General features: G+C 42.6%; 4 protein-coding genes and 1 long non-coding RNA gene across 5 annotated transcripts in view; 2 read left to right on the top strand and 3 right to left on the bottom strand.

Annotated features, from left to right (window-relative positions):
- Nucleotides 1-390, top strand: part of dnah3 (dynein axonemal heavy chain 3) — a gene marked incomplete at both ends in the record, with an annotated part of 43,940 nt that extends 43,550 nt beyond the window's left edge. Inside the window, one exon of the mRNA XM_079576752.1 lies at nucleotides 37-390. Coding sequence (XP_079432878.1) covers nucleotides 37-390 — 354 coding nt within the window. The remainder of the gene's footprint in view (nucleotides 1-36) is intronic.
- A 4,059-nt stretch (nucleotides 391-4,449) lies between these two features.
- Nucleotides 4,450-5,069, bottom strand: LOC306979157 (histone H1.4-like; the record flags this gene model as incomplete). Its single annotated transcript, XM_079578012.1, has 1 exon — nucleotides 4,450-5,069. The coding sequence occupies exon 1, from the start codon at nucleotides 5,062-5,064 to the stop codon at nucleotides 4,450-4,452; it is 615 nt and encodes a 204-aa protein (XP_079434138.1). The 5' UTR covers nucleotides 5,065-5,069.
- A 4,022-nt stretch (nucleotides 5,070-9,091) lies between these two features.
- Nucleotides 9,092-9,584, bottom strand: LOC306979010 (histone H3.2). The gene has a single exon (XM_079577778.1). The coding sequence runs from the start codon at nucleotides 9,569-9,571 to the stop codon at nucleotides 9,161-9,163; it is 411 nt and encodes a 136-aa protein (XP_079433904.1). The 5' UTR covers nucleotides 9,572-9,584; the 3' UTR covers nucleotides 9,092-9,160.
- An 864-nt stretch (nucleotides 9,585-10,448) lies between these two features.
- Nucleotides 10,449-10,928, bottom strand: LOC306978973 (histone H2A; the record flags this gene model as incomplete). The annotated part of the gene is made up of 1 exon (XM_079577727.1): nucleotides 10,449-10,928. The coding sequence occupies one exon, from the start codon at nucleotides 10,926-10,928 to the stop codon at nucleotides 10,551-10,553; it is 378 nt and encodes a 125-aa protein (XP_079433853.1). The 3' UTR covers nucleotides 10,449-10,550.
- A 16,185-nt stretch (nucleotides 10,929-27,113) lies between these two features.
- The window catches only part of LOC306978875, a 1,429-nt gene continuing 935 nt past the window's right edge, over nucleotides 27,114-27,607 (top strand). The window contains exon 1 of the long non-coding RNA XR_013793930.1: nucleotides 27,114-27,169. This is a non-coding gene — a long non-coding RNA (uncharacterized lncRNA). The remainder of the gene's footprint in view (nucleotides 27,170-27,607) is intronic.

The following is a 27,607-nucleotide window of genomic DNA, read 5'->3' as shown; positions in this document are numbered from 1 at the left end:
GGTGGTTGTTGTGAAGCTCGCTGACTTATGCCGCAGGTGACCAAAGAGGAGAGCCACATGAGCCAGAAACCTGAGGACGGAGCGTACGTCAGGGGGCTGTTCATGGAGGGGGCGCGCTGGGACCGGCAAAACATGGTCATTGGGGAGTCCTTACCCAAAATCCTCTTCGACTCGCTGCCCATCATCAAGCTCAGACCTGGAGAGATGGCCCACTTCAAACACCAGGGCATCTACGTGTGCCCCGTGTACAAGACCAGCGCCCGCAGAGGCACGCTGTCCACTACGGGGCACTCCACCAACTACGTCCTGTCTGTGGAGCTGCTCTCAGACCGGCCACAGCAGCACTGGGTCAACCGCGGAGTGGCCTGCCTGTGCCAGCTGGACGACTAGACCCTTTACACACAAAGCAGGTCGAGTAAGGTCATGGTGGCACTCTTGCCTCACAGCTGGACGGTCAGCGGTTTGATTCCAGGTTTCTGTGTGGGCTTTGCACGTTTACCCCAGAAGCACAAATAAAATGAAGACTGTCATTTTACCCAGGAGTGGAAACTGTTTTGGGCAGGGCTAATGTTGCCGACTGGATCAAATGCACCTTGTTTTAGGCAATCACAGTAAACCACAGCAAAACAACCAACTGCTACAGTAGAAAATCAATGATATATACCGTATATAATAATATCTATTGTTTTAAAACACATGTGTGAAGCAGCACACTTGTGTTCACACATTTGTTCACATTATTTCCCTTTATCAGATGCTGTTGGCAAAAGAGTGATCAAATGATGCCCTTAAGATCTTCACAAGTGGGTGACAGTTTGAGCCTCTGTCTGAATGAGCCCTAAACATACTGTACCTAAGGTCCACTAAATAATCCTTCAACTTAAAGGTCTGGACAAACCATTATAAACCGTCTGTGCATCATGCTCACATTATGATGTGACACCGACCTGGCTCTGCCAGGAACATGTGAACTATGTCAAGGTAGTTCTAATTCAAACCAACCTACAGCACATTTCTGATAGTGCTGCCACTCGGTGGTAACACAGGGACAGATGTAACAGCATCTGCAAAAGCAGCAAAAACAGAGACACTGTTCAAACTGTTTTATTGTAAAAGTAAAACAACAAAGATACAAAAATCAAAGAAATTCATAACATTCTGTGTGTGTTTTGTGTCTTGATGTGAACAATGGCAAATTTAAGATTTAAAAAGGGCTGCGTACATTGGTGACTGAAAGAGTGTGAGGGTGAGTGGTTCCTTGATGTAAAGTGCTTTGGGCAAAACACTCTACAGGTTGATACCATTTTCCATTAAAAAATTACAACAAGAACTTAACAAGTAAAAAAAAAAAAGACACTATATTAACCAAAACATTATTTTCTTTTTTCATTATTTTCCGACAGACTGAAAGGATCATTCATGTTACACTTATCCGGCCTGTGGTTGAACTGGTACGGTTACAACAGACCTAGTCTCCTATACCAGTGGTTCTCAACCTGGGGGTCGGGACCCCCAAGGGGGTTGCCAGATCATTTAGATAAAATAGACATATTTTCATTAGCATATAATCTAATGTTTTATTGTAGCATGTGTTTGCTATTTTACCAGAGTGCCATTATTTGTTCGTAGTTTGATGAATTTTATTTCAGCCATTGTTTTTTTGTTTCTTTCTTTAAGAATTATGTAGGCTAACGTTCCTATAGGTGTGACCGGGATGGAGGGTCACGAACCCCTTTACCGGTCATAATGGGGGTCGCGGCTCCAAAAGGTTGAGAAACACTGTCCTATACCTTAGGTTAGTACTCGCCTCTGTTAAGAACTTCACGTTTAAGGGATTTCTTACCCCTCCTTCCAGAGCCTCACCCTGTGAACTTGAGATTCAAAAAGAAATGTTATTTCTGCACTTTCAGCAAAGCAAACGACCACTACATTAGCATAATAAAAACGAGTCCAGCGAATTGCTCAAACAATCAGCAAGGCTCATCCACAGCCTTTTCACACACATCATGACAACTACATGACAACAAAACATTGAAAAGGTCAACTACGATGTCTATCTGCATATAAATGCTAACTTCCGTAGCTCAGTGCTGCTAGCCTCGTTTTTTTTTTTGTATACACTTTTAGAAAAGCTAGTCTTGCTGCAGCTCCAATGTCACTGAAACCTGGGCCAGGGCCGTGTGTGCGAGTGTTTCATTGGAGTGTTTGTGCTGCAGGGCAACGGATGTCAGATCTATTTACCTATTTGCACTAAATTGCCAAAATTATGACCAGGATATGTAGACAACATTATTGGACACTCATTTCTACAGTTGTAGTTGGAAATTATACAATCCAATCAATTATCCATGAAAACTATCATTGTGCACTGAAGTGTTGTTCATCATCTTGATACGTGAACCTTTGTGCCAGGCTCAGGTGTCCCCCATGGGAAAATGTTGACCGGTCTGGTCTGGTGATCAACCATAAAACTGCCTCATAGTGTAAATGGGTTTCTTATCAGGCTTGACCAGTGTCTTCTCTCCCAGCTTGCTGTTCTGGGAGCAGAGTCGACAAAGGAAGGATAACTGGGAGTGAAGGGTATGTAAATGGGGGTTGTAAAGGGGTTAGAAACTTCAGACTTGACTTCTCAGACTTCTCTGTCAGTCTCACTCATATGTTTACATATGTTTTATCATTTATTTTTCACAAATCATCTTTTTCTACTGCTCATAATAAATTACCAAAAGACAACTGTTTGATTTCACTTATTGGTAATTTCTGCAATTACACAGTTTAATAGCAAAACAAAGTGGATTTGAGGGTAAGTTTTGACATCATTTTGACTTAGAATGTGATTTCTTCTCCATACATAATTTCATTGATTTGGTTGAATATCATTTGGGAAGTTAATTCATCCCAGTCCAGCATAAACTGCTGCTTAAAATCCCCATGGGTTAAGTAAAAATAATGATGCCGCTCCGGGCTCTCCCCACGTGTTTGTCCCATTTAGACGTATTTTCGACCCACAGTGTTTCTGGCCAGGGCCACACATTTTTTGTAATTTTTTTAGTTTAATGCTGAGGTCTACAGTTCCTAGACCTCCCAGCTTTTTTATTTTTAAATTGGTTTCTTTTAGCTACTTCCCTCGTGGTTCCCCAGATGAAATTGACACATTGTATTCATTTTGGTTGGGAGCTGATGTGGGGGCATAGTTGTTCAAGAAACGTAGTTTAGACAGAAGAAAGGTTTTAATTATATTAATTGGCGCCTTTTCCTCTTTCAAACATCTGTTCTATGGGTTCAGGATGACATGAGCTGAGACTTCGCACACTTAGACACTGACTGAGAAACTGAAGGAAAACACTCGTGCATTGGCGCCCTCAAGTGGATCAAATGCAAGTAACTAAACTGCTGAAATCAAAACAGTCATCCACATCAGTTCCCGAGTGTAAAACTATGGAGACAGATATTTGATGGATATTTCACTTCTGTTTAAGCGTTAAATCCACTTCCTAAAAAGAGTTGGAGACAAAATAAATACAGATCCAACTCAGATGTAGGTCTACTGCTCAAAACTAAACCTGAAGTTCCCTCAGTTACAGCGAGTTCTTTCCTCTCACCATCCCTTAACATTTGGAAAACCTTTCGTCATCATCCCTGAAGGAACTCAAAAGACCATTCCCAAACAGACTCATCATATTCACTGCTTCTTCTTTGGTAGTTTAAAGCTGCAGACTCAATAGTGAATTTCCACCACCCACTGGCTTTAGTGTGCAATAATAGCGTTCTACCCAAATTGCGTTAAAAATAATCCCCTTCCAACCCAACAGTGACTGCTACTTTGACACTCATCGCACCCTTCAAAGTAAACCAACTCCTCAGTAATCCCATCCATATTCATAAGAATCCTATTAAAGAAAATCTGTCGCACAATTTATCACCATTACCATGAACGCCAAAAACCCTTTCAGATCAATCATAATGATGTGACCTGATCACCTGCTTAAAAATGATTAACCCAAAACCCCCTTTTTTCCGTTTGCTTTCTTTTTTCGAATTTCTCTACTGTGCTCCTTCCACCACTTCCGCGTCCTTGGTCCTGACCACCATCCTCCTCCCCTTGACCATAATCACTGCTTCATGTTATGCTGCTATTTTAAAGCATTACTGGGAGTTCTGATGTCTTAGTCCCTTCTTTTTATACTTCAGCCTTATTTAGTCAACAAATATGACTTTGACTAAAATGGTCATTTGTAATCATTACTTTTGCTACTTTATTTTTCCCACGAAGAATAAGTTTCCACCTAAAACAGGCCTCTTTCGGCCAGACTACATGCTGCTCCTAGTCCCGTGCGTAAAAGGCATTTCATGCATTGTTTTCATGAAGGTTTACAGACTGGTGCTCTTTAGCGGAGTGTGTGGCCCTGAAAAGAGCCTTTGTTGGTTCGGGGGAAGAGAGTAAAGGAGTTACTTCTTCTTGGCCGCGGCCTTCTTGGCTTTGGGCTTGGCGGTTTTCTTTGGGGCCGCTTTCTTGGCGGGGGCTTTCTTCGCCGCGGGGGCCTTCTTCGCAGGCTTCTTGGGGCTCTTGGCCGCTTTCTTCGGACTCTTGGTCACTTTCTTGGCCGCGGGCTTGGCTGCCTTCTTCGGCGACTTCGTGGCCTTCTTGGGAGTGGTCGCTTTCTTGGCTTTCTTGGCGGCAGCGGGCTTCTTTGCTTTCTTAGCGGCCGCGGGCTTCTTGGCTTTAGGGGCGGCTTTCTTGGCCGCGGGCTTCTTGGCCTTCTTCGGCTCGGCCGCGGGCTTGTTCATCTTGTAGGAGCCCTTCTTCTGCACCAGGGTGCCCTTCTCCAGCAGCTTCTTGACGGCGAGCCTGACCCGGGCCTTGTTCTTCTCCCCATCGTATCCGGCGGCGGTCAGGCCCTTCTTGAGCGCGTGCAGGGACACGCCGCCGCGCTCCTTGGAGGCGGACACGACTTTGACGACGAGCGCGCTGACGCTGGGGCCGCTCTTCTTGGCTTTGGCGGCGGGCTTCTTCTTGGCGGCTTTGGCCGGAGCCGCGGCGGGAGCGGGAGCTTCTTCTGCCATAGTTTTCAAAACGTCACTCACAACAACAGTCTGAGAGAGTGGAGTTTCCCCGAGCACGAGGCGCACTTAAACACAGCGTGAGAGCCGTAGAGACTCAATGTAACCCGAGGCTGCTGAGCGCGTTTGGATCAGAGGCTGTTGTGCTTTCTGCGCGTCAGGAAAAGGCTCTAAAAGTGAAATAAACGCGCTGGTCAGGACAGAAAAGAGCAGGAGACGGCGCGGAGGAAGTTTCCCCTCGGACTGAAATCAATTACAACATAAATGTGAACGAGTCTGTGCGTCTGGAACGATCCAAACCTTACACTGTGCGCATTCTGGAACAGACTAGTCCCACTAAACTCCTTTAAACATCATCCCAGAGCCGCTCAGGACTCAGTAAAGACACTTTTCCTGTTACAAACTGTCCTCTGCAGACGCAGAAAGTCAAAGTGTCTCTGTCAGGAGTGAGCTCTGCGTTTGGAAGCCACTTCAGCAGCAGCAGCAAACACACACGAGGTCACGGCCTGGAGCTCCTGCCTAAGTGGACCCTTTAATTATCATTGCTCAAAGTCATGACAAAACCAGTGGCAGAGGCAGAAAGTCTGTTCTGCTTAAATCAATCCTCATGTTTATTTACTTACAATTCCAAAGCATTTAACATGCTGTAGAAGTTGTTAGTGGATTTCCTCCTTCAGAAATAAAACTGAAATGTTTTCAACAAAACTATACAAGAACAAATACAGAGGTACAAGGTTACATGCCTTATCTGTCCAAGATCTTTACATACAACACACTTCCTTTGTCTCTATAATTGGCCAACAGAATAAAATAAATAACATTTTCGCTCGAAAAGGAGTGGGAAGAAGACACACTTGTTTACTCCCACACCCATTTGTATATTCTATGTACTTTGAATAGTGTGGTTGCTAAACTAACTTGTTTAGCCCTTGGCAGCTTGTAGTAATGACACAATTAAGTTAGTTACATGTTTACATGAGATACAACAACATTCACAAATTGCTACACTTTATAAAAAGGGTATAATTGTATTACAGTTTTTCTCCATTGGTTTGGCTCATTTCTTGAAAACAGAAATGACATTCTCAAAACTCTAAGATCATTTGGCAAAACAGTCTTACAGTTCAGCACAACACTACAGCTCTCCTACAGAAGCTCATACCTCTCCCAAAACAGTTCACTCATGCTTCAAAACTACATTTCCTTCTCATTTAAACACTCAATGCCCCCAACATGGCAAAGATCCTTCTCAATTGCTTTGGCTCATTTCTTAAACAGACCGGACGTTCTCAACACTCTTGGTGCTTTGGCCAAAATAACATGGATGGTTCGGCACAACACAGTGGTTCAACTTTACTTTTTTTGTCTAACAGAATACAATTGTGTATAAAACTGAAAAAAAACAAAACACCAACAACAAGAACAACAAAGAAATAGGATTTGAGGGTAATAGTAGCCTCCAAGGTTTGATATCACACATTGCACTCACACTGCCAAGGAAATTGTAACCATTATCATTCACACAAATAAAGTAACTTCCATACAGCAGAGTAAAAAGAACATTTCACTTGTAAGAGGAGGGTGGGTCGGGAGCAAATGTTCTAAAATGTCTCAAAATCTATACAAATCAGGTGCTCTTCCGGGATGAAGTGGAACATGGAGTTGAAGCAGACTTGCCTTGTATTGTAAGTGAGTGCGTGTGGCAAAAGGAATCCAAGGCTCTGATGATGTTGCAGTAAAGTCCTTTATTAGCAACGGGACGCGCTAACGCACTTCGACCAGACGATCTGAAGAAGACCAGTCCTTTTGCCACACGCACTCACCTACAACCCACGGCAAGTCTGATATAACTAAGAAGCAAATTTATTCAGCATAGCATACTGTAACTGTAACATAACACACAAACAAAAAACAATGAAAACTAGAAATGCAATGGCTGTGCCATTGCGATTGACTGCGGAATTGCGGGAAGCGAATGCAGAAATTGCATAAACTCTTCAAATTGCATAAATTGCTTAATTTGCATAATCTAATTTGCATAAACCGTATAAACTGCATAAAGTGGTAAAATGCATGAATGTGTTGATTTAAATAAATTATGTAAATTGCATAAACTCTTTAAAATTCATAAATCCTAAATGGTATAAACTCTTAAGTTGCATAAACGGTTTAAAATGCATAAAGTGGTTACTTTACATAAATTATTAATATTGCATAAACGTTTATATTCCATAAACTGGTCAAACTGTTGAAATGGCCTCAGTGCTTGATTGGCAGAAGCTGCACAAATGACTGAAAGTCCTGGAGTCTCCCGATTGGCTGGATTCCCCCATACACACCAATGCAAACATTTCAAACTCTTGTATAAAAAAACTGGAAAACTGCAGAAGGACAATTTTTTCTCAAAACCCACAAGTTTCAGAAGCTGAACATGCACAAAGTGCAGAAATTGCAGAAAATGCAGAAAAAAGTGCAGAAAAGCATGGATTTGCGGCAGCCCCATTATAAGTCAATGGGAAAAATCTCCGACATTTTGGCCGATTGCGGAAAAAACGTAAATTGCAGAAGTCCCAAAAGTAATAGCACCCTTCACCTCAACATGCGGAACTAATTTTGACAATTGATCAGACTATTGTGCATGTGACTTAAACAATGAAATGACGCTGACACGTTTTGGAGCGAAAAACCACTAGACTGAGAATCAACAGTTTAGATCAACAAGATCGATTCACTTGGAAACTGTGCTAATTGTCGGCTACATGCGCTTAATCATCGGCAAAGATGTACTGAGACATTGAGACATGGACATTTGCAATTTGATGAAATCAATAAGAAATTCGATTCTGTTGTGAACAATTGCCAAGTGGTTTGGAGATTTGTTGTTTTGAGAATGTAATTTCTGTTTCAAGAAATAAGCCAAGCCAATGGAGAACCGTTTTTCCATGCTGAGATATGTTCTTGCCTGAGCTTAGACGAGTTGATGTGTACCTGTCTGGTCTTTGCGCGTGCACTCTGTCACGCAAAACGACCAAAGATGTTTTTAGCATTTGGCCTCTCCCAATGTATTCCTATTGCTCCAAACGGGGGTGAAGTTGGAAGCCACCAAGCTTTTTCACAGGCACAAAGACTAGACATGTACGTATCAACTCGTCTAAGCTCAGGTAAGAACATATCTCAGTATGGAAGAACGGTGGCCTGTTCCTTTAAGACGGGACTTCGTTGATCTCAAATGGTCACATTTATATCGCCCCTTTCTACCTGCTTTAGGCATTCGAGGCGCTTTACATCAAGGAACCAGTCACACATTCACTCATTCATACATTTTGCAAATACGGACGGACAATCAGAAGTGTCTTTTGCTTTCTGTTATTTTAGCATTCTTTCAGCGGACACATCTTTAAGACAGACATAACAAACAATGAATAAAATATGCTTTTAAAGTTTGAAGGTCCACCCAGAGCGGTTCATTGGAAGCGCTCGCTTTGTGCAGCTGAGGCTGAGAAGCTGCAACAATACACCAGCGGCAGACACTGGAGGCAAGGAGGGTGAAGTGTCTTGCACAAGGACACAACGACTGTCTGCACCAGCGGGAATGGAGCAGTGGAGACATTCCCTTACATCAGCTCTCAAGAAACACGCCCCCCTGCGGATAGACAGGAAAATGTGCAATCAAGTGATCGTAACTAGAGGCATCTTGAATATAAACACTTTAAAAGGCAAATAAATACAAATCTTTACTTATAGAGGTGGGAAGTTACATTTACTGAAGCTCATGTATTTGAGTAAGCTTTTGAAGTAATTTGACTTCTTAGTAATCATGATATACTCACTTCAGTGATATGATAAAGTCAGCATATACTCCTAAAAAAAACTCTACTCATTCCACAGTGAGTAAAATCAGGTGACAAATAGATTGTGTACTTTACTCTTCAAGGAAGATATCTGGTGTTTCATTTAATACTCATGTTTAATCATTTAAATCTTACACTAGAATTTGTCATGTAAAGCCTCGGGTTATTTCATATCAGACTGAAGCGGCTCTTTAATGAAGTGGTGGCTCTTAAAAGAGCCGTTGTTTCCTCAGAGGAGCCGGTTGTGTCTAAGCTCTCTCTCCGCGGATGCGCCGGGCCAGCTGGATGTCTTTGGGCATGATGGTGACCCTCTTGGCGTGGATGGCGCACAGGTTGGTGTCCTCGAACAGACCCACCAGGTAAGCCTCGCTGGCCTCCTGCAGAGCCATGACGGCGGAGCTCTGGAAGCGCAGGTCGGTCTTGAAGTCCTGGGCGATCTCTCGGACCAGGCGCTGGAAGGGCAGCTTGCGGATCAGCAGCTCGGTGGATTTCTGGTAGCGGCGGATCTCCCTCAGAGCCACGGTGCCGGGCCTGTAACGATGAGGCTTCTTCACTCCTCCCGTGGCCGGGGCGCTCTTACGGGCGGCCTTAGTGGCCAGCTGCTTCCTGGGGGCTTTGCCTCCGGTGGATTTACGCGCGGTTTGCTTGGTTCTGGCCATGTTTATTTACTCCTGACTGTGACAGAGAAGAGAACTGCAGAGGAGCCGAGAGGAGCTGCTTTTATACTGTGAGCTCCTCCCTCTGAGCACACGCTCACTTTCTATTGGTCACTTTCAAATAGTGCCCACGTGGAGGCGGGGTCTTCCTAAGCAGTGTTGGGAATAATACTTTGGGAGTGTATTTAGTTCCAGAATACTTGCCTTAAAATGTATTTTGTAACACATTCCGTTACTTTGTCTAATCCGAGTATAGTATTTTGAATATTACGTTCATGTTTATTTGCATTATATTTATGTATAATGTCTGTGAAAGTAATAGTTATTCATTAGGAACTGAAAACCTCTCTTGGCAAAAGCACAGCAGATCATGTGACGCACACGTGCATTGTTTGTATGAGCTGTGGCATAAAGAGTTTCACATCTTCACTTCATTTTAGAAGGAAAAGAGGTCATTTTGGGAAAACAAATATTGATTTTAGGAAAGTAAATCTATTCCAAATCCTCTCAAATGAAAGCGTAACTACAGAAAACAGTCGGCTATTCTGAGCACCCGACACTGTTCCTCAATAATTATGATTCAGATTTTACTTATTCAAACAAAACCTGACAGAGGGAAAAAACATATGACGTACATAGAGTCTGAAATGGGCAGTGTCTTTTGCAAAACAAAAACAATGTATTATGCTGCTATTTTAGTCCTTCATATTCATTCATTTTGCCTCCAGTCTCAACATAAGCAGTTTTAATGATTGACTAATTTATATAATAAACATAATACTTTGTAAATAGTGTCACGAGCTAGTTTGGATTTGGAATCATGCCTTTTAAATACTATAAACGAACCGCGGCCGATGCGTAAATGCGCATTACGCACAGCCTGAATTAACCAACACATGACCCTCAGTGACTGAAGCGGCTCTTTCTGAGGCTGTGGGTGGCTCTTAAAAGAGCCGTTGTTGTGGTCAGTGCCTCGGACACTTTACTTGGCCTTCTCGGTCTTCTTGGGCAGCAGCACGGCCTGGATGTTGGGCAGCACTCCTCCCTGAGCGATGGTCACTCCTCCCAGCAGCTTGTTGAGCTCCTCGTCGTTGCGCACGGCCAGCTGCAGGTGGCGGGGGATGATACGGGTCTTCTTGTTGTCACGAGCTGCGTTTCCCGCCAGCTCCAGGATCTCAGCGGTCAGATACTCCAGCACGGCCGCCAGGTACACGGGGGCTCCGGCGCCCACGCGCTGAGCGTAGTTTCCTTTGCGGAGCAGCCTGTGCACACGGCCCACGGGGAACTGCAGCCCGGCCCTGGAGGAGCGGGACTTGGCCTTAGCGCGGGCCTTTCCGCCGGTTTTGCCTCTGCCGCTCATGTTTGGATTACTTACTGTGGAATAAAACACAGAGAGAATGAGCTGAGACCGAGGCGCTGCGCGTTTTATGTGAGGGAGCGCGGACCTTTGAGTGGTCCTCCAATCAGCGGCCAGGCTCATGCTTCGCCCCGCCCACTCGTCTGTCCGAATATCAAGATTTCCATTTTCTTTCTTTCTTTTTTTGTGATAAGGACAGTGCACATTAATGAACAGTAGCACGTGTGCACTGTAACTCTGCCACATTATAGCACAGACGCTTGTTTCCCTCTGTAGTCCCTGGGCAGGACACACAGGCTACACAATTTACAAACTGTACAACAAATCACTATAAATACAATAACAACTAAAAGTGTTCACAAGCCTGGTTTTCATTTAGCCACTGTTTGAAGTGCGTGTAAAGTGGCCAGAGTTGAATTCTCTGATAAAGGAAGACTATTCCAGTACGTTGTGCCTTTGACAGAGCACAGTCTGTCCAAAGGAGGTTCGCCTGTGGAACCTCAGTTTCCTATGAAGTTCCTATGACTGTTTTGGATTTATTTTATTCAGATGTTTGTGTCAGAGCTTTTCATCTGTTCCATCTCCAATGAAATCACTGCTCAAAGTAAAAGCGTGACTCTCCTCAGTCACGGCATTACTTTAAAGCTTGTTTTATCTCCTCTTATGCGGGTCTAATCCATTCATAAAATGGTTTCATCTACTTCGCTCAGTCAACAGGGAACAGGGAGTAAAAGATTTAACACACGGTTTATTCATATCCAAGAGAGAAACGCTGTATATTATATAGATTTATTTATTCTTGGTCTCAACAAACTTTGGTAAATGCTCCTCCTCCTCGTTCCTCCTCCTCTTCCTGCAGCTCCCTCCGCTCCAAAGCAGTCTTTCACCATCTCCTCGTTTGGGGCTTTTTTGTTTATTGTCCTGTGACGCCTCCTCTGTGCTGCAGGTGTGGGGGCTCTTGGTGCCTCTTCAGTGTCTCAGAAGAGGAACTGTGTAGATCTCAAATGGGTTTAGCTGATAAGCTTTTGTTTACCTTTAAGAAGCTGCTTTCTTCAGGACCATTTTGAACTCTCAAAATTAACAGATCCACCAAACCTCCACAAAGACACAGCAAAGACGTACTAAAGTATCCAGAAAAACAATGTGGAACACAGAAACCACAAATTCAGTTTGCAGAAAAAGCTAAAAAATGTTAAGTGCTATACCTCAAATAACTTCACAGAATACCTTACTGTATTTTTAACTCTGAAAAAATGACAACTACAGCTAAAAAAAAAAAGTTTTTCATTTTACGAAAAAACTTTGGTAGCTGTGGTTGTCAGAATATTCTCGTAAAAAATACAGTAAACATGTAAACAAGGTTACGGAATCAGTATATATATATTCAAAAAGGCTTTTAAACCTTTTAAAATTACATGTTTCAAGATTAAAATTTAAAGATGCAACCTTTTATTCAGCTGCCAGATTTCTACCATGAAAAATGTTGTATCACTTTGTCTTTTTTATAAACCAGGCAGCCGTGGTCTTTAGCTCTAAATGCAATATAAAATCAAACAATAGTGTAAAATACCTTAAATAAACAATTAAAACTACTATTGCAATACATTTATTTAAATGACAGCTTATGCACTTTTTACACACAGTTAAAGACTTTTGTTTTTGTAGCACTAGGTGCTTACATTAATAAGGGACCTTGAATGTGCTATATTTGTTGAACTGTACATGACAAAAGCAGTATTCTGTGGGCCCCTTAAGCAGAACTAGCGTTGCAGGATAAACCAAACGCCGGGTTAAGGCGCCCGATACCTTAACCCGTATGCAAAGGTCTCTACTTACAGGCATGTGCTGAAAAGTACCATAGTACTAGCTGCAGATATTGTAGTTGTAGGTTAGAAGAATAGTCTTTTTCAACAGTCCATATGAATGAGATGTGTCTTGCAGTAAGAGGGGTCAATGCGATTTTCCTTCATCCAGCAATCCCAAAAACTGCAAATAAAACTAGAAATTGCATAAAATGCAGAAAAAAGTGCAGAAAAGCATGGATTTGCGGCAGCTCCATTATAAGTCAATGGGAAAAATCTCCAACATTTTGGCCGATTGCGGAAAAACCGTAAGTTGCAGAAGTCCCAAAAGTAATAGCACCCTTCTCCTCAACATGCGAAACATTTTGATGCATAACTTGCATAAATTGCACAAAGCATGAAGGTGCTGAAAGCTCTAGAAAATCGGGAAAAAGATGGAAGAGGAATAAAGAACATGAAAACCAATAATTGACTGCGGAAGAATTCCGCAGTCAATCAATAAAGTCATTAAATAACTTAATATGAAAAAAGTATGCCTTTTTATTATATACCGTATTTATTGCACCATTAGGCGCACCTGATTATAAGGTGCATTATCAATGAAAATGTTTATTTTCATAAATAAGGAATACAAGGTGCATTAATTAATGCTGGTTTATCTGTAAACAAAGGCACGATTCAGTACGAATGAAATAATAATAATAAAAAGCCGAACTGGGGGAAATGCACTCGTTAATGATAAGGCGGGCGGTAAAAGGTTAAAAAATGTATTTGTGGAAGTGCACAATTAGGCAACGCTAATTTGGGCCAGGCTGGTCAGAGTCCAGGGCCGTTTTTAAGTCCCAGTCCGCCCCTGAGCACACCAATTTCAACACTGTGGCCATTTCGAGTGTTGCTCAGTTTTATTTTTACAACATTACATTTCACTTGCTTGGGACCATCAGAGCCCCGATTTTGGGCAGGTTTGGCGCAGAAATGTCTTTACGCACGAAACTGCGTTGACTCCCTCCGTCGAAAAGGCAGCGAGTTCATTGTCTTTTGACAGGAGTTTCAATCCAGACGGTGGCGGTTTGGAGCAATACCGTGTTTCGTGTTGATTCACTTGGGGAGATTGAGATGATGGTGTCAGTGGGATCATTGGAGTTCAATGATCGTTCTCGTTTTTCAGGCACACTCATTTTATCACATTCTTTGGACACGTGATCAGTTTTGTCGCAGAAAAGGCACATATTTCATTCAAAATTTCATTCATAATTGTGCGATGCATAAAGTGCAGATGCAGTCATCATTTAATTAGGTTTTTTGCGCATTGCCCAATGACTTTGAGAGTCGTTTTCTCTTTCTTTGTCCGTGCTCTCTGGTTTGTTTCTTGTCATGTTCACTGTGCGCTCTCGGCTGTCCACTTCTTTTCTCAGAAAATCCATAAGCGCATCAACTTTCCAAATGTCGTCATTTTCAACACCTTTACTGAATTCTAAAGTCCTGTCGTCAGGGATTAGTTTCATTAAAATTGGACCCAGAGAGGTAAGGCTACGGATTTGAATTTCACAATCATCATAGAGCAATCTGAGCGCTTTGACATCGATTACATTTTTAACAGGATTCAGGTTGAGCAATTTGGTCATGTGGGCATTGATAATGAAATCTTTTCTGCCAAATCTATTTTGAAGCAGTTGGATTGCGTTATCATGATTTATGTCTGACAGAGCCAGCCCAGCGATGGTATTTCACCTGAAAGGTATGACCTTAAATAGCTGAATTTGTTGGTCCTGATTTTTGTGGACTGCACTCTCGTATTGTTCCCACAAATATTGCCATTTAATCACATCTCCAAAGAACTTTTCAATTACGTCGTCAAATAATTATTCTTTTTATTTAGTAATATAGGGGCTCTATAGGCCCTACTCTGGAGCCTCGGCTCTTAATAGATTGTAAAGATTTTAAAATATCGTCGAGTCAACTGGACTGGGTTGACTTGAATCACCCAATTACTGTGTCTAGTTGAAATAAATAAATTAAACTGTACATGGCAGAAAACATACACATTAATACACTTTACACTGGGTGTAAATACTTCCCAAGAGGAGACTTCTGCACAGTAAAAGTACTATTGTGTAAGTCGTGTACTTACAAAGGGAAGGCTCCTCCGTGGACGATGCGTCCCAGGGGGTAGTTCTTTCCGCTCACAGTCACAGGAGGACTGACCTCCAGGTTTCTAAAGGACTCCAGGCTGTTCACTTCATCTCGGGGGGATTTCTAAACATCGATAAATGCGCGGACTAATAAATAAAAACGTTTGTTTGTATCAGTCTGCAGTTAGCGCGTGCGTCCACCAGAGGGCTGTAAATTCAAGGAAACTGATCTTCATTCATGCCAAGGGAATCCAATATTAAAGGGGCTAGATGCCATTTTATACTCACTACTGCCACCTCAGGTCATACGTCTAACTGCACCTTCTATATTAAGCTCGTGCGTGACAGCACTTCGGTCCCGAAGTAACACCTTTCTGAGCGACAGTGCAGGATTTTAGAGGCAGTTGTGGTGAACAGGTCTGAGCTCATTCTACACATTAGGACATGGCTGGAACATGTAGGGGGAGGAAAATACTTAATTGCAGCATTTTTAAACTCTGTTTAGTCCCTTTAAAATAGAGTTGCACCACGTCATGACATCAGCAGGTGGATAGTGCAGGATGACACAAACATGTATGAAGCCAACCACAGATCCAGGTCTCTTTCTTTTTTTAATCTAATCTAATCTAATATTATATAGGGTATGTGTAACATCACTCTCTGGACTGAAGCCATTCAGTCCTGGATTTTGTTATTGTGAAAATTAGCAATTATGTGCATTGTCTTGGATGAATGCAAAAGTACATTTAAAATGTCCCCAATGAAACAGGCCTATGGTTTGTGAGGCTCACGTTACATAGAGAAGATCAGCACCATGGACAGCGACAACATCAGCACTGTCACTGTCATAACTTATTTTTTACTTTTATTAGAAATATTATATTTGATTAGAACATATTTGACTCATAAATCAGGTACAGACAGGTGCTCGTCATAGCATTAGACTATCATGAAAAAGTGCATTCACTTCTGTTATTCAACTTAAACTGTGAAACTAATGATTGACTGATTACATGCAAAGTGAGATATGTATAGTCTTTATTTGTTATCATTGTGATTATGATGATGCAACACCCCCGCACGCTGCTGCTTTTACACAGTACGTAAAGCGCCACACAAGGAACAATAGGCCTCTGGACTCTGTGCTAGAGGAGTGGTGCACTATTGTTATCAAGTGTCTTCCACTGGGGTTCATAACAAATGATGGCATTGTTCCCATACGCTTTCACAGTTAAAAGCAAGTTAGCCATATTATTACTATGTAGAAATGGTTGGTCATTTATGCCTGTACTGTCACTTTAAGAGAAAAACAGTACAATGTGCCTTGGATGTCTCCCTCTGTCTGCGCAAAGGAATAAATTGCTATTGTCAAAATGTATTGTAAAAACATGTGTAGACTGCAAGAGCCAACATGTAGAAGCTCAGCCATGTAAAAAAAAAAAACGTTTTCTCTTTTTATTAAGTTAATGTAAACCATGTGCTGGACAGTTAGCTAAAAACTCTACATGACGTGTGTACTTGTTAACAGGACTGATGAGCTGTGTGCAGACTACATGTATGAAGTACAACTTATTCTCTTATATCTGGTGACCCAATAAGTCAAATATTTATGTTTGAGTAAGAAGGTAAATCAATGTACAGGAAACCAAACAAAAGCAATGTATATAGTAATGGATGCTTTATTTTGCAGAATACAGACACAAAAACCTGTCAAGAACAGATGAGAATGCCTGTCTACTCATACCAGAACCAGTCCATGGCCAGGAACATGTGCTGGCCACAGTTGCCACTGTTGAGGTTCTTATTGATGACCACCAATCCTCTCTTCTCATAAGCTTCTGCTGCTTCAGCTGGCACCACTGTCATGACCCGGATCGGCCCGTGATTGTCCTTCTTGTACCAGAGCTTGACTGTGTTCCCTCCCGTTGCCTGGTCTACATCTGATCTACATCTACAGACTTATATGAATCCCGGAGAAGAAGCATCTCATCCGAGCGAGTGGTGGAGATCTGCAGCACATTGGCCTCGCTCTGGAAACACAGGTGCTAATCAGTTACAATTGTACCAAAAGAGTGGTTGGATAAAAAAAAAAAAAAAAGTTGTTGTATTCTCTTGTCCTGTTGTAAGGTTTTGCACTTCGGCATCTTGTTTGAACTGATGAATGAATGCATTTTTATTGTTCTTGTCTGTTTTTATGAATCTATTTTTATGTATCTTGTGCTGCAAAACTAATTGCCCTATCGGGGACATGAAATAAAGTGATGTGACGTTATATTTCCCATTGGTGTTTTGATATTAGAGTAAGTTTCGAATTAGTTTAATTTCTTACTATAATAAGTATTAAAGACAAAAGCTTATTATTATTATTATTATTATTATTATTATTATTATTATTATTATTATTATTATTATTATTATTATTATTATTATTATTATTATTATTATTATTATCATTATCATAATAAATCAAACTTCTGTGTCATGGCGTCGTTGGCGTCGTTGCCATTGGCAACAGGCGCGCTATATAAACCGCAACTGGAACGTCATTTTTCACAGTCACTTTGACGCTCGACTGAGAGATTACACGAGAGGTCTGTATCTTCATTTCTCACCAAGTTTCTGTCAGTTCTTGCTCATAGACACATTCAAAACGCTTTCTAACACTTTGTTTCTGTGCTTGTATGTGTTTTTTCCAGATTTACAAACCAACGCTCAACTCTGATTGACCATGGCACCGAATCTGCAGCTCTTCCCTGGCGGTAAGTGTCTTTATAATACTGTATATCAACAAATATTGCAAAAATAGCTTGAGTTTTCAATGTTAGTACCCGTTTTGTCCGTGTGGGGGCAGTGCGGCTTTTGCTAATGCTAATGTTTTGGTCAAAAGTGGTCAAAGTAGCTAAAGCTAAGGAAGCTGGTCAGGTTTGGTAACTTTCACTCGACGATTTCTTTTTTGTGCGTGGTTAATACCTGATAAAAATGGCTGACATTTATCAGTAGGAGTCCTAAGTAAAAGGTTATGGAGGAATTTGTTGGAAACATAAGGTAGTTTAGTTTCACGACGTCTTGTTGTAAAAAGTGGTCAAGCTAAGGGAACGGTCAGTCTTGAGAGCACTTGGTAACTTTCACTGGTCTATTTCTATTTTGGACGTGGTTAATACCTGATAAAAATTGTTTAAATTTATCAGTAGGAATCTTAAGTAAAACGTCATCAAGGAATTTGATGGAAAACTGAGATAGTTTAGTTTCTGGGCGTCGAAAATCATCGTTGTTTGATGTAAACCTTTCCAGTCCAACATTCTAAATTGGTCGATTATTTCTCAGAAATGCATTTGCTTTGCTTAAAAGTAGATTAATATTGGTTCACTTTTGATGCGTTGTTAGGTTTGGATGGCATTACCAGGTGCCCTGTAAACTTACACCAGAGATGCCAGCCTGAGGTCAGTCATATTGAATTATTAACATGAATTACATTTGTTGGTGCCAGTGTTCATTTTGTTGACTCAAATATTTAGTCATAATTTTATTCAATGTATGTTTTTGTCGACTAAAATTGGACTAAAACTAAGTTAAAAGTTGTTAATGAGACTAAAACTATGACTAAAATGTCCAGATATTAGATAAAAATGTAAAGAAGAAGCTAAAATCATCCAAACTTCCAATGACAGTTTGAAAGAGCCTCATGTCATTTACAGTCAGTGCCAAAGGAACAGCTCTGAGCTTTGTTCATGAGGAGAAGCTCCATGAAGCCGAGGACCTGGATTAAATATGATCAGAATAAATAAAAAGTTTGTCTTAGATTCGGTCGACAAAATTTTACCTGCAATTTTAGTCGACTAAAACTAGACTGAAATTGAAGAGAACTATTTGACTGAATCGTGTCTAAAATTGAATTGCATTTCCGTCAAAAGACTAGAACTAAAAACATGTTGTCAAAATGAACTCTGGTTGGTGCGAGTTGCTCATGTTTGTACTTTTCAGACCCTGTGGACGCTCCGTGGTTCCCTCCGTGGGACGACCCGTGGGACGACCCGTGGGACGACCCAGAGGACGCTCCAGCGGAGGCGGTCGACTCAGACGCGGACGACGGAGGTGAGGTTCATGTGCATTGGGCTCCTGTTTTGTTGCAGGTGTTCGCCCTTTCTGATGAAGAGGAGGAGGAGGAGGAGGACTGGGACGACGGGGACTCTGGCTACGGAAGTCTTGAAGAGGAAGATGAAGAGGAGGATGAAGACCTGCACGTTCCTGGACAGGAGCTCCGGGCCCCTCCTGCTCAAGCTGTGGAGCCGGTGGGTCTTCCCCAGATCCCTGCCCCACAGCAGCGAGCAGAGAGCCCGTCTCCAGCCTTCAGCGCCCTGCAGAGGATGGAAGAGGAAGCGCTTCACCGTCAGGACCTCGCTCAGCTCTCTCTCCCTGCACCCTCCCGTCCCGTCCTGGATTTGTCTTCAGGCCCTGCTCCGGACTTCCTGCCCCTCGGCGGATCCAAGCGCAGCAGGGATGAATATGATGAAGACGAGGAAGACGACGCCAAGCGCCCCCGCCTCTCCTCCTCTGAAGACTCCGACGGCCCCTCCACTTCAGCTGGGACGTCCGGAGGCTTCACCCGCTACTTCCTCCACCCCCACCTGTTCCAGGACCCGGATTCAGACTCGGACTGAACTTTAGCCTCTGAATTCCGGACCTGGAAAGTCCGTAATGGCGACATTTACCACCGTCCACGCGCTGACCTTTGACCTGTAGATAACCTTCACTTAGTCGTGTCTGCGTGTGCTTCAAACACCAAAAGACACGTTTCTGTAGTAGTAGTAGTAATAATAATAGTAGTAGTAGTAGTAGTAGTAATAGTAATAGTAATAGTAGTAGTAGTCGTATTTTTGTGTGCTCTATAAACAAAAAGACAAAAAACATTTCTAGTAGTAGTAGTAGCAGTAGTAGTAGTAGTAGTAGCAGTAGTAGTAGTAATAGTAGTACCTGTAGTAGTAGTAGTAGTAGTAGTAGTAGTAGTAGTAGTAGTAGTAGTAGTAGTAGTAGTAGTAGTAGTAGTAGTAATATTATGTGTGAGCTCTAAAAACAAAAGACATAAAACAATGTGGTAAAAGTATCTGTGTTTCTAGTTTTCTAAATGTAAAAGTATCTGTTTAAAAATGACTCTATTTATTCTACTCTTAGTCATAACTGTTGCACTTTAAGACAAAGTGAGTGAAAAAAGTGTCTTCTCTTTGTGTCGGCCCTTTTCCGCTCGGGGCAGAGCAGGGTTAGACAGGACGTCCCATAACCAGAGGGTTGTTTTCCACTCGGGGCAGAGCAGGGTTAGACAGGACGTCCCATAACCAGAGGGTTGTTGGTGCGACTGCTTCTCTGTATTTTAGCTGTGTGTGTTGTAAACTGAACGTTGTCCTGGGGCAGCAGTGGCTCAGCTGGTAGAGTTCCACCTCTAATTCAAAGGTTGGTGGTTCGATCTCTAATACTGGCAGCGCACACTGTCGTTGTGTCCTTGGGCAAGACACTTGACCCGCATTGCCCCAGTGTAGATGTGTGAGTGGAGAGCGTGTGTGGGTGAATGACTGACTGCTGTACTGTAAGGTAAGTGTGTGTTTGGAGCCGGTCCATTCACACTTGCTGACTGTAATAAACTGTAACCAGGAGATTTGGGTTTGTCCATGAACTCAGCAGTTTGTGGGACACTCCCTACTTCCCCCGTTTCTCATGTTTTTGTTTGGTATTGTATTAACTGTATTAACATGTTTAATAAAAGGATTTGACTCTTTGCACTTGATTTTGGTTTGTCAAAAGAAACAAAACCAATATTAAAAGGTGTGACAGAGAAGGAGCTTATTATAATAAAAGTTAATTTAAAATGGGCCAAAACGTCTTCACCTAATGCCTTCCATTTATGATACATGAATATTGGAGATGAATAGGACTGTTAGTTTTCGGCGGTCGGGTTGTGTGTGTTTTTGTTTTGTTTGTTTACAGGGGAAACAACTGGGAGTGATCGCCGCACCAGCAGAGGACGTCCTGACCCGACGCCACACGACCTCGGAGTGACCTGTGATTTCTCAGGAGGCCGCTGCTCTTTATAAATGGTAAATTGTCTCAACATTATATGTATATTTATATATGTGTATATATAAAGAAGGAGCCGCTCATCCATTGGCTCTCATTCATACACCGATGTGCACAGGTACTGGAGGCCAGGTGGACCACATGCCCAAGGACACAACGCTCAGGAGCCAGGAATCCCACCTTCTGATCACGAGACCACCCGCTCTAAAGGGTAAATGCTCACATTTATATAGCACCTTTACATCAAGGAACCACTCACCCATTCACTCTGTCATTCATACACCAGTGTACACAGACACCGGAGGCAAGGAGGGGGAAGTGTCTTGCCCAAGGACACGATGACGGTTTGCATCTGCGGAATTGGAACCGCCGGCCCTCCGGTCACAAGACGACCCGCTCTACCATCTGCACCACTGTCTTCCTTTCTTGTGGAAGTCACATGTCCCTGACCTGCCCGTAGAGGAGCTCCGGCAGAGGTGAGACGGCGCTGCAGCCGTGTCCTTATGATGTGTCCCCCTGACTGTGCAGCGCCACCTGTACAACACTTTGAGCAGTGACAAATAAACGTAAGTAAATAAGAATGATGATTTGTATTGTCTTTTTTGTTCAGAGCTTATTTAGAAAGCATTGGGGAGTTGTTACAAGTACAGTTTTATAAACAGCCCAGATTTTGCCTCAATGAGAGACAGAGGAGTTTGTTTTTTCAGTTGCACCATTACATTACAGTGGTCTGGTCATAACAGGTTAGTTTGTAGTTGTGAGACACAGAGGGTCAACGTCCTTGTTTTTGCAAGTCCAGTGGTTCACAAACACCAGGGCTTCTTCAGGTGCTACAGAGTCAGCTGCCATTTCTGCCTGGAGATGGAACCAAACGGACACGGGCTCCAGGCTGCGGGTCCCGGAGAAGAATCTGCCGCTCACACACAAACAGCTTTTTGTCAAGGAGGCAGGTTTATGGTTCTCCAATCACAGCTTTGAAACACTATTTGGTTGTCGCGTTTAGTTGTAGAAGAAGTAATCAATCCTGGATCAATGGTGGAAATAAACAAGAATGGATGGATAAGAAGTAGGAATTCAGATTTCTTGGCAATAAGGGAAGCTGTTATTTCTGAAGAAATACTGCCCTCGTGTGGTTAGTGTTTTACATTACACCCATGTGGCCACACTGGCAGCTCTAAAATGCTTTTGTGCATAGTACACCTTTGGATGGAATCATTTCAATGGTCTGTAGTGTGTCTTTGAGATAATCAGAACACTTTTCATCTGTTTACTGTGTATCATTGCTTTAATCAACAGAACAGGTCAACCAATGTCACACATCTTTCAATTAAAAATGATAAATACAACAAAGTAAAGCAGTGTTCTGGTGGGTTCAGCCTCACACAGGAGGTAATGGGGTCCAGGTCTATCTTAAAGAAATATGTAACTAACAACGTCACATTAGATCACGTGTAACATAGATGTTGTGCACACAGTAGCATGGCATTCTGAACCAACTGTCTTATTTGTCATGGTTGGCACCACTCATGCAATCCAACTCACTTTGAATTACTAAAATAAATGAACTTTTATTCAATATTCTGTTGTTATAACTTCCAGACATGCTCGTGTAATCTTTAAGTGCATGTATTTTGGAAAACATTCAGTTCAACCTGACATTATACACTGCTTACAAAAACTTAGGGCACACTCAAAAAACACAATGTCACTCCAAGTCAGTCAAATTTCTGGGATATCAGACTGTCCAGTTAGGAAGTCACGCTTATTGTGAATCAGTTTCACTTGGTGTTGTGGAAATTAAACAGACACAGGTGGAAATGAGCGGCAATTAGCAAGATCACTCCAAAAGAGGAATGGTTTTGCAGGTGGTGACCACAGACCATTTCCCTGTCTTCATCCTTTGTACCGTATTTTTGGAACACTTTTGCATTTGTCCAGTGTTCTCACCACTAGAGGTATCATGAGGAGCATCTACAACCTACAGAAGTTGCTCAGGGACTGATGCTCATCCAAAATGACACGTCCATTCGTGCTGTGGCAGGAGGGTTTGCTGTGTCTCCCAGCGCAGTGTCCAGAGCATGGAGGAGATACCAGGAGACAGGCCAGTACACCAGGAGACCTGGGGGGGCCGACCGAGGTCAACAACCCAGCAGCAGGACCGCTATCTGCTCATTTGTGCACGGAGAAACAGGAGAAGCACTGCCCGAGCCCTACAAAATGACCTCCAGAGGGCCACAAATGTGCATGTTGGTCCTCAAACGGTCAGAAACCGACTCCATGAGGGTGGTATGAGGGCCCGACGTCCACAAGTTGGGCCGGTGCTTACTGCCCAACACCGTGCAGCACGATTGGCATTTGCCCGAGAACACAGCGATTGGCAGATTGGCCAATGGTGCCCTGTGCTCTTCACGGATGAGAGCAGGTTCACCCTGAGCACATGTGACAGACGTGACAGAGTCTGGAGACGCCCTGGAGAACGTTCTGCTGCTGCAACATCATCCAGCATGACCGGTTTGGTGGTGGGTCAGTGATGGTCTGGGGAGGCATTTCATTGGAGGGCCGCACAGCCCTCCATGTGCGAGCCAGAGGTTCCCTGACTGGCATTGGGGACCGGGATGAGATCCTCAGACCTAATGTAAGACCATATGCTGGTGCTGTGGCCCTGGGTTCCTTCTGTTGCCTGATGCCAGGCCACATGTGGCAAGAGTGTGTCAGCAGGTCCTGCATGATGAAGGTATTGATGTTATGGACTGGCCTGCGCCTCCGAGTGTTGGATTGAAAGTCGGCTACAGAATATATCGCTCATGGTTTTCATATTTCAAAATTGACATGATGTTTAGTTTAGTTTGTTTGAGCAACATAAAAGAAGCATACAGGTGTAGTATACATATAATTTACAGAATTATTCACAACATAATAAGCATAAGTGCAGTGCTGCTCAAAGGGAGTAGGAAGAATTGAATAACTTGTCCAGCCCGACCCCTCCATGATGATTACACTCCGCAATGATCATTATGTTTGAATACTGTTAATTATCCCTAGTGTGCAAGAATCAAGGAATAAAACTCACAGGATATATCAAGTAATATGTCTAGTTACTATTACTTGATTGCCTATTTTGCAGCCCCTGAGTGTTTCTTGAGAGCTGAGAGAACAAGTGAATTTCTCCATTGTAAGATCAATAAAGTCCTATCTTATCACATCTTATCTTCACACATCAGGTCACACACTGCAGAGGCAGATGTGCTTCATCACTGATACGTGGCTCAAATATTCCATGTAAAAAAATAGCCTACATGATGATTGTAACCATTCCAAGTTGCAATCCACCCACTTCAAAATAGCTTGTTGCTCACATGGTGTTACAGCCCACATCAAAAGCTAGTAGTTCTCCAGTTACTTTTTGAAGTCATTGCCCTGAGTAGTTTTAAAATATGGTAGGCCTACTTTATTTTTTACTATATTTTAGCCAACTGAAACGTTAATCATCGGCCCTGAGGCCCAGAGAGAGAGACTTTTACCCAAACTACAGTCACTGTCTATGAATCCTTCCTCACAGGTGAAGAACCTGGTGTGATCTTTGACTCTGAGCTGGCGTTTATTCCACACATTAAGAATATCACAAAGATAGGTTTTTACATCTAAAGAACATAGCCAGAGTCGCCCCATTCTCTCTCGGGCCAACACGGAGACGCTCATGCATGCTTTTATCACCAGTCGTATCGACTACTGTAATGCCCTGCTTTCTGGTCTTCCCAAAAAGAGGATCTCAGGTTTAGAGCAGCTCGTGTCCTGAGGAAGACCAGGAGGCGGGACCACATTACACCGGTTTGAGAATCGCTGCATTGGCCCGTGTGTTTCAGGGTCGATTTTAAAGTTCTTTTAATGGTTTTTAAATGTCTTAATGGTCTTGGTCCTTCTTATCTTTCAGAACTGCTTTTACCGTACGATCCTTCACGGCCCCTTCGCTCCTCCTCAGGGGTCTCCTAGTTATTCCTAAAGTCAACAAAAAGACTCATGGTGAGGCGTCTTTCCAATATTACGGCCCTCGCCTCTGGAACCACCTGAGGAGGAGCTCAGGGCTGAGGAGGAGCTCAGGGCTGAGGAGGAGCTCAGGGCTGAGGAGGAGCTCAGACCTGAGGAGGAGCTCAGGGCTGAGGAGGAGCTCAGGGCTGCAGAGAACGTTCATGTTTTCAAGACCCACCTTTTTAGCTTAGCTTTTAACTGACTAATCTATTTATTTAATCCTACTATATAAATATACATATATGGGAGGTTGTTCCAGGCGCATTGTTTTAAATGTTGTAATCTGTAAAGCACTTTGTGATACCTTTCGGTATGAAAAGCGCTTTATAAATAAAGTTTGATTGATTGATTGATACTTTATACTTCTACTTGAGTCATATTTGAATGAAGTATGTGTACTTTTACATGAGCAAAAATGATTGTTACTCGTTCCACAGTTCGAAAAGAAAAACCTTTACTTTGACACATAAAATAGATGTAGTTTGTGTTTATATACTTTATTCTTCAGGTAAATTATTTGGGTTTATATGAGCTAAGGGCATATGAGACCTACACATTTCTTCTTCTGAAACACTGAAGTGGCACCGAGAGCCCCCACACCTGCAGCACAATGATGGCATCACAAGAGCTGCTACAGGAAACAAGGAAGGGACAAAGGAGAAGATGGTGAAAGACTGTTGTGGAGCGGAGGGAGCTGCGCAGGAGGAAGAAGGAGGAGGAGGAGCTGACCAGTGCAGGACACCACGCTCTGAAACATTGTCAAAGGAGGAGGCGGTGCACCATTTCAGAGGATCAGAGGAGCACTGAAGGCAGCCAGCCACCAAAACCAAAACTACCTCCAAAAACATGCTGGTCAGGTTGGCCCACAGGACACAGTTTGGTTGTACAATGACAAAAACGGCACTTGTTTATTTACTCACTTCTAGCATGGTGCCTTTTCAACTAGAAATGGAAAAAGGGGTGGTGGGACTGCCTCTATAAGCATAGACACTCTTGCCACAAAAACTATTTTATTTGATTAATACTTGAGTTTCGAGCGCCACCCAATTATTTTTAGTAGCCCCCGATTTTATGTGTCACTATCTAAAGACCGCCCAAAAGATGTCCCCTATTTATTAATGAATTCTCAGAGTTTCTATCAATTTTACATAGCTCTTTTAATCTGATAATTCTAACCAGTGATTTTAATCTACACATAGACAACCTCTTAGACCCCATTTCAACCGAGTTTCTGAATGTTCTTCACTACATGGTTTTCACACAACACGTCACGAGAAAGGACACAGTCTGGACCTGGTCATCACGTATGGCCTGTCCACTACTGTGTCCTCTATCGTCCACTTGGCTGTCTCTGACCATTACTGCCTGTTTTTTAATGTCACCGCTTTGATACAGCGAAAGTCCTCGGCAAAGACTGTGAGTAATTTTAATTTGACCCCTGAAGTGGCTGCAAAATGTTTTTATGCTTTACAACACATTCCTCCAGTGACTTTATCTGCTACCTGTGATTTTATTGTTGACAATTTTAACAGTAAGCTACTCACTGCCCTCGACACAGTCAACTTTCACAGTGATGCTGATGATACAGTTATACATATTTTAGCCAGCCTACTCTGTCCAGCAACCATGTTAAAAAGTTGCTTTGCCAAAGATGACCAACATCAATCAATGGCACAATCTGCCAACAGATCATACAACTTTGGTGAGCACAGTCAGTCTCCAAAGTCCAATAAGACCTGGGACCACCTCTTAGAACAATGGAGCAGAACTGATTCCTCCCTCGCCCCCCAAGTCTGCATTTAATTTTATGCAGTGCTGTTGCTGGAATGGACTGTTGGTATTGGGCTAAAATTCTAATATTTTTTATTTATTTATTATCATTATCATTATTATTTTTATTGCTTTTAATAAATCTCACGTGTGTGTCATGACTCGTGGCCTCGGCGTCGTTGGCGTCGTTGCCATTGGCAACAGGCGCGCTATATAAACCGCAACTGGAACGTCATTTTTCACAGTCACTTTGACGCTCGACTGAGAGATTACACGAGAGGTCTGTATCTTCATTTCTCACCAAGTTTCTGTCAGTTCTTGCTCATAGACACATTCAAAACGCTTTCTAACACTTTGTTTCTGTGCTTGTGTGTGTTTTTTCCAGATTTACAAACCAACGCTCAACTTTGATCGATCATGGCACCGAATCTGCAGCTCTTCCCTGGCGGTAAGTGTCTTTATAATACTGTATATCAACAAATATTGCAAAAATAGCTTGAATTTTCAATGTTAGTACCCGTTTTGTCCGTGTAGGGGCAGTGCGGCTTTTGCTAATGCTAATGTTTTGGTCAAAAGTGGTCAGGTTAAAGTTAATGAAGCTGGTCAGGTTTGGTAACTTTCACTCGACGATAACTTTTTAAAGCATGGTTAATACCTGATAAAACGGCTGACATTTATCAGTAGGAGTCCTAAGTAAAAGGTTATCCAGGCATTTGTTGGAAACATAAGGTAGTTTAGTTTCACGACGTCTTGTTGTTGTCAAAAGTGGTCAAGCTAACGGAACGGTCAGTCTTGAGAGCACTTGGTAACTTTCACTGGTCTATTTCTATTTTGGACGTGGTCAATACCTGATAAAAATGGTTTAAATTTATCAGTAGGAATCTTA

The sequence above is a fragment of the Gobius niger genome, assembly GCF_951799975.1.
Source record: "Gobius niger genome assembly, chromosome: 19".
Lineage (NCBI taxonomy): Eukaryota > Metazoa > Chordata > Actinopteri > Gobiiformes > Gobiidae > Gobius > Gobius niger.
The sequence above is the reverse complement of the archived record's forward strand: the minus strand, read 5'-3'. Positions and strand labels throughout refer to the sequence as shown.